The sequence below is a fragment of the Peromyscus californicus genome, unplaced genomic scaffold (assembly GCF_007827085.1).
Source record: "Peromyscus californicus insignis strain IS unplaced genomic scaffold, ASM782708v3 Scaffold_3__1_contigs__length_106647218, whole genome shotgun sequence".
NCBI lineage: Eukaryota > Metazoa > Chordata > Mammalia > Rodentia > Cricetidae > Peromyscus > Peromyscus californicus.
The window spans coordinates 28,557,888-28,564,246 of record NW_026294551.1 but is presented as its reverse complement, the minus strand read 5'-3'; the positions used below and the strand labels follow the sequence as shown (position 1 = coordinate 28,564,246).

Genomic DNA, 6,359 nt, shown 5'->3' with positions numbered 1-6,359 from the left:
GCCCCAGTCTCACTCGGAAGCAGCCTTTTCCGTGTTCTCTGCCCTCCCTCCCCGAACCCCGGCCTCGCCTCGCGGCCGGCCCCCGCCGCGCCGCCACCTGCTCCGCTCCCCTCCCCCTCAGTCCCCGGCGCCCAGCCGCCCCACCCCCTACAGCCCTCCTCCAATCCCGTTCCAAGGTCCCCCCTTAACCCCGCCCCGGGCCTCTCGGAATGGTCGGCTCATTGGTCGTCGAGCTGCCTGGGGGGCGTGGCCACCCCCCCACCCCACCCCCGGCGGCCGTCGGGACGTGGGCCGGCGGGACTTGGCCAATGGCGTCGGGGGGGCAGGGCAGGGGCGGGGTCGGCGCGGCCCCGGGGTGAGGGGTGGGGAGGGCGGGACTGTGACGCGAGCGGCGCGCACCCCCGCGGAGGCTGGGGGCGGGGAGGAGGCTATAAAACGAGAGGCGGGGCGCGCGCCGCGGCAGAAGGAGCGAAGCTCTGGCCCGGCGCGCAGAGGGCGCTGTACGGGGACGCAGGGCCGGGCCGCCGGGCTGTGTGGAGAAGCGAGCGCGCTCGTCTGAGCCTGTCGTCCCCCCCGCCTCCACCCCAGAGCCAGAGCAGCGAGCTCCCGGGCCCGCCCGAAGCGTCCGTCGCGCGTCCGGCGGTGGCGACGTCTTGCACCCGGCCGCCTCGCCGCTCCCGACCCACCCGCGCCCCCGCCCGCCGCCCCTTCTCCCCCGCCCAGCCGCGGCTCGGCGGCGGCCGCAGCCCCGGAGCAGCCTGTAAGTACGGCGGGGCGGCGGCTCGGGGGCCGAGGGAGGGGCTGCAGCGCCCTGCGAGCCCGGGTGCGGAGGGACGGCCGCGGGGACCCGAGGGAATGGAGTGGCTCCGGGGGGCCCGGCCCCGAGGCTCGGCGGACGGGAGGGCGACCGGGAGGAGGGAACACCGGCGGTGGGGAGCGAGCGGCGCCCGGGCAGGGGGGAGGGGGCGCCGGAGTACTGGGATCGGGCCGGGACCGGTGCTCTGGGATGCTGGCCGGGTCCCAGGAGCCTCGAGCGGGGAGCGGAGGGGGGGAAGGCAGGGTCAGGTTACGGCGGGGGAGGGGATGGCAGGGCGGCCCGCGCCGCGACCTGCCGGTGTCGGGGGCCGCGTCCTCGGGGCGGCCGCAGAGCCTGCTCTCCATTTCCCGGGGCCGAGCTCCTCCTCCCCGAGCAAGGCTAGTAGTCTTCCTCCTCCTCCACCTCCTCTGGCTGTTTCTGCTGCCGTAGCGCTCGGGCTCCCGGCGCTGTGAGCAGAAATCTAATGAGACCCAACTGGCTGTTTATGTAATTCTTCACAGTCCTGTCTTAAGGCGTTGCTTTAAAAACTACCTTCCACCCAGCCTGCCTGGGCTCGGCTGCACCTTTAAGCAATCCAGCTGAATCTGCGCTCTCTGCCGGCACTCGGCTTTCGGCTTGGAAAGTGTAGTTTGGGGGCAACACGAAAGATTCTTTGCCCTTTGTCACCAAGAATATGGAAAATGGAACAGACGGATTAACACCAGCTTGATTGTTTTAAATGCCCCTTTTGATCAACCTCGGTATACAAATAGCTCTCCCTTGGAAATACCTCTGTTTGCCCTTGATCTTTTCTTATCCCCACCCAGTGCTGATCCAGCAAACGTTTAAAGGTCGACCTTATCGTACAAGCCTCTCTAGGGGCTGTTCGTTTTATCCGGAGAGGGAAGGAGGTGTTTTTTGTTTGTTTGCTTTTGTTTTTGTTTTTTTAATTAGAATAAAACTGAGAAACCTTGCCCTTTAAACAGAGTAATCAATAAGAGTTTTAAGCTGCTTGTTTTTCTTATCCTTGCAGCTGAGAGGAATTTCAGAATGAGAAGGGGGTGGGGGGGGGGACAATACACAATAAAAAGAAAAAGGCTCTGAAAGAGCAGTTATGTGAGTGTCCTTGGCATAGTTAAAACTATAGGAGATAATTTGGTTTCTATCATTTACCAAGGTGACAGTTCATTTAGGACCTTTAATTTTAGCATCATGTACTTTGAAAATTAAAAATAATTTTTGTAACTTACAACATTCCCAGATATTTAACATAGAACAAATTTAAATGTGATGTTACCAAAATGAACTAAGATAAAAGAGTCAATTCTAAAATGGTGAATAGCGAGAAAACTAATGACCAACTTGTAAAGTGGAGTGTGTATGTGGGTGGGTGAGCGCAGTACACAGCTCCTCGTACACACTGGGACAGTTGAGAGAAAGGAAGGTACATAATCTGGAGGTGCCTTAAATTCTGCTGGGAAGCAGTATACAGTAGCTTAAAATGCTGTTTTACCTGTGAATCGTTTTTCAATTCAGTGATTTTATTTTATTTTTTATTTTTTTCCTGTCTGTCCCTTTATTTTGCAGTGATATTTTCCAGGTTTTCTAGCCTGGCTAGAACATTTTCAAAAGACATTTTCAAAAGTGAAATTGCTTTGGGTAAAAAGCTTTGGAGCTACTACATTGATCTTATTTGGACGTCTTTGCTTTTGTTTTGTTTTCTTAAAGGAACAAGACCACGAAAGGTTGAAGGATAAATCTACTAATACCAGCGCTTTGAATGAGAATTTGTTTCTCTGCCACAAACTGATTTTTTAAAATTTTATTTTTCTGGTGGAGGAGTTGAAACAAACCTAACTTTTGTGGCAACGCAGCTATGCAGCTTGAAATCCAAGTAGCACTAAATTTTATCATTTCATACTTGTACAATAAGCTTCCCAGGAGACGTGTCAACATTTTTGGTGAAGAGCTTGAAAGACTTCTTAAGAAGAAATATGAAGGGCACTGGTATCCTGAAAAGCCATACAAAGGATCAGGGTTTAGATGTATACATGTAGGGGAGAAAGTGGACCCAGTGATTGAACAAGCGTCCAAAGAGAGTGGTTTGGACATTGATGATGTTCGTGGCAATCTGCCACAGGATCTTAGCGTTTGGATCGACCCATTTGAGGTTTCCTACCAAATTGGTGAAAAGGGACCAGTGAAGGTGCTCTATGTGGATGACAATAATGAAAATGGATGTGAGCTGGATAAGGAGATCAAAAACAGCTTTAACCCAGAGGCCCAGGTTTTCATGCCCATAAGTGACCCAGCCTCCTCAGTGTCCAGCTCTCCATCGCCTCCCTTTGGTCACTCTGCTGCTGTCAGCCCTACCTTCATGCCCCGGTCCACTCAGCCTTTAACCTTTACCACGGCCACATTTGCTGCCACCAAGTTCGGCTCCACCAAAATGAAGAACAGTGGGCGTAGCAGCAAGGTAGCGCGTACTTCTCCCATCAACCTCGGCCTGAATGTGAACGACCTCCTGAAGCAGAAAGCCATCTCTTCCTCAATGCACTCTCTGTATGGGCTGGGCCTGGGCAGCCAGCCTCAGCCACAGCAGCAGCAGCAGCCATCCCAGCCGCCGCCTCCACCACCACCTCCACAGCAGCAGCAGCAAACCTCTGCTCTGTCTCCCAATGCCAAGGAATTCATTTTTCCTAATATGCAGGGTCAAGGTAGTAGTACCAATGGAATGTTCCCAGGTGACAGCCCCCTTAACCTCAGTCCTCTCCAGTACAGTAATGCCTTTGATGTGTTTGCGGCCTACGGAGGCCTCAACGAGAAGTCTTTCGTAGATGGCTTGAATTTTAGCTTAAATAACATGCAGTATTCTAACCAGCAATTCCAGCCTGTTATGGCTAACTAAAAAAAAAAACAAAAACAAAAGAGAGAACATGTATCGTACAAGTTAAAATGCATCGGCCCAAGGGGGGAATTTTTTTTTTTTTTGCCTCCTTGAGATTTTTTTTTTTTTTTAAAGCTTATAGTAAGGATACATTCAAGCTTGGTTACAAAATAAAACATGCATCATTTTTCATTTGCCAACCAAGCACAAAGTTATTTTATACTGACTGTATATTTTAAAGTATACTCTCAGATATTGCCTCTTACAGTATTTAAGATATAGCAAGGACATGGCTGATTTTTTTTTTTTATATAAAAAATTGGCACTAATAAGTGGGTTTATTGGTCTTTTCTAATTGTATAATTTAATTTAGTACAAAGTTTGTAAAATATCAGAGGATATATATATTGTTTCTACGACACGGTATTGCATTTCTATCTTTTTACTATAGTGATCTGTGATAGCAGCTTCATGTTGTATTTTTTTTACTGAAATTGTAAAATATCCATCTTAAAGACATCAACTATTCTGAAATTGTGTACAGGATATTCCTTTAGTGGTGGAATTAAAATGTACGAATATTTGCTTTTTCAAAAAAATGTATTTTCTGTTAAAGGTTTAAAGATTTTTGCTATATATTATGGAAGAAAATGTAATCGTAAATATTAATTTTGTACCTATATTGTGCAATACTTGAAAAAAAACGGTATAAAAGTATTTTGAGTCAGTGTCTTACATGTTAAGAGGGACTGAAATAGTTTATATTAAGTTTGTATTAAAATTCTTTAAAATTAAAAATGCCTATTGTGTGGTCTTTGTTTTAAACCTTTGCTAGAAGTCTGTGGCTGGAGTTAGGTAATACATGCTCATGAAGAAGGAATATCTGACTCCATTCACAGGAATAGTGGAAGGCTGGGGCTCTGCTGGCTGGTCAAGGGTTTGCCAGAGCTGGGGTGTAGCTTGGTAGATTGTTTGCCTAGCATGCAAAAGCCATGGGTTTGATCCCCAGCACCCTATAAATATAAGTGGTACATGCATGCCTCTAGTCCCAGCATTCAGGGTAGAGGCGGGAGGATCCGAAGTTCAAGGTCATATTTGGATACATAGTTTAAGGCTACCTTGGGCTACATGAGACCCTTTTTTTTTTTTTTTTTTTTTTAGCTGAGGATCAAACCCAGGGCCTTGTGCTTGCTAGGAAAGTGCTCTACCACTGAGCTAAATCCCCAACCCCGACACCCTTTCTTTAAAATAAAATCCTACTCAAATTAGGGTGGACTAACCAATGCTTGGGGGCCCCTCTTCGTTTTGTAACAACCTTCCTCAGGTTGGTTCATCCAGTGTTAGGAACGGTAAGGTTGGTCAGTCCTACTTCATAGCAATTGCTATTTAAAATGTTAACGGAGAGAGAGGTGATGGGATGAAGTCATACAATCTGACAGCATTTATTGGAAATGTATATGGAGAGAGAGCTCAGAAAACACTAGTAAAAGCAGCTGACCTACCCTCAAAAGATTTACTTCCTAATCCTTTATGTTCAGCCATTGCTTGTGGCTAGAGAGAATTTAGGATTAAAACCATCGACAGTTGGAAAACTTGCTAAATATTAATGTTTATGTGCCTTTTCCCAGTAAAATGTTCACATACTGTTATTTATCTTTGCAGATTGCATCCAATCTAGTTAGGGGGCTTTATAGATTATTTATAATGCCTGAAGCTGTAGAATTTTGTTAAATTTTTTTTATATTTTTCATTTTTTTGGCTGATGAATTGAAACACTTTTAAAATGGCAGATTGTGGTGGCAAATGCCTTTAATCCCAGCACTTGAGGCAGACTCAGAACTCTGCGTTCCAGGAAAGGCTGGTCCTCAACAAGTTCCAGGCCAGCTGGAGCTACATAGACCCTGTCTTTTAAAACAAAACCTTTGGGACCGGTCATTTCATTGTTTAAATGTTTGCTGATACATGTTGGTGAGAAAATTGTCTTGAACTGGGAAGAACAGCCCTGCTTTTATAGTCAGGCACCAGCACTGTCTGGGTTACCAGTGAAATGAAGGTTTTAGACACAAGCCTACAAAAGCCTTTTGTCGCCCAAGCTGTCTAGAGCAATAAAAGTTTTAAGGCAACAGGCACTGAAATAACAGAACCAAACTGCTCATTGTGCTCCATGGTGAGGCCTTTGTCCGTGGTGGACAGAATGAGGCTATGAAGAAATATTGGAGTAGCAAGTGGAGCCTCACAGTGACCAGGTCACCAGTTCCTAGCTTTGGGGATCACAGTGTGAATAAAACGGTAATTTAAAAGTTTTAAACACCAGTTGACAGAAACTTCGGTGAAGTTATCATAACTTTAACTTGGAAGAAAAAAGAGCTGACTATTTTTCAAAACAGGGTAAGGCAGCTTGACAACGTAGACAAAAGAATTTATAGAGATTGGACGTGAATGGTTCAGCTCTTAGGGAAAAGTCAACTTGGAACCTTCATATTAATCTGTGCTCTAGAAAGATGAACTCAAAATTTTATCTTGATTGGTTTCAGGAAAACTTGATTTGAGCTTAGTGTCTGAGTGTTTGGGGTTTTTTAGTTTGTTTTTTGTTTTCTTTAAGAAAATGAACAAAGGCCCTGCTTGCATGCATTTTTTTTTTTCCTCATTAGGAATGGAAATTGTCTTAAAGGAACT

General features: G+C 46.9%; 1 protein-coding gene across 2 annotated transcripts; it reads left to right on the top strand.

Moving 5' to 3' along the window:
- The first annotated feature begins 464 nt into the window (after positions 1 to 464).
- On the top strand, positions 465 to 3,731 carry Tob1 (transducer of ERBB2, 1). 2 transcript variants are annotated; one of them, XM_052756159.1, is made up of 2 exons: positions 465 to 760; positions 2,525 to 3,731. In XM_052756159.1, the coding sequence occupies exon 2, from the start codon at positions 2,673 to 2,675 to the stop codon at positions 3,702 to 3,704; it is 1,032 nt and encodes a 343-aa protein (XP_052612119.1). In that variant the 5' UTR covers positions 465 to 760; positions 2,525 to 2,672; the 3' UTR covers positions 3,705 to 3,731. The 2 variants fall into 2 exon arrangements, with proteins under 2 accessions (XP_052612119.1, XP_052612120.1); XM_052756160.1 differs by having other exon boundaries at positions 2,384 to 3,731.
- Positions 3,732 to 6,359: the final 2,628 nt, after the last annotated feature.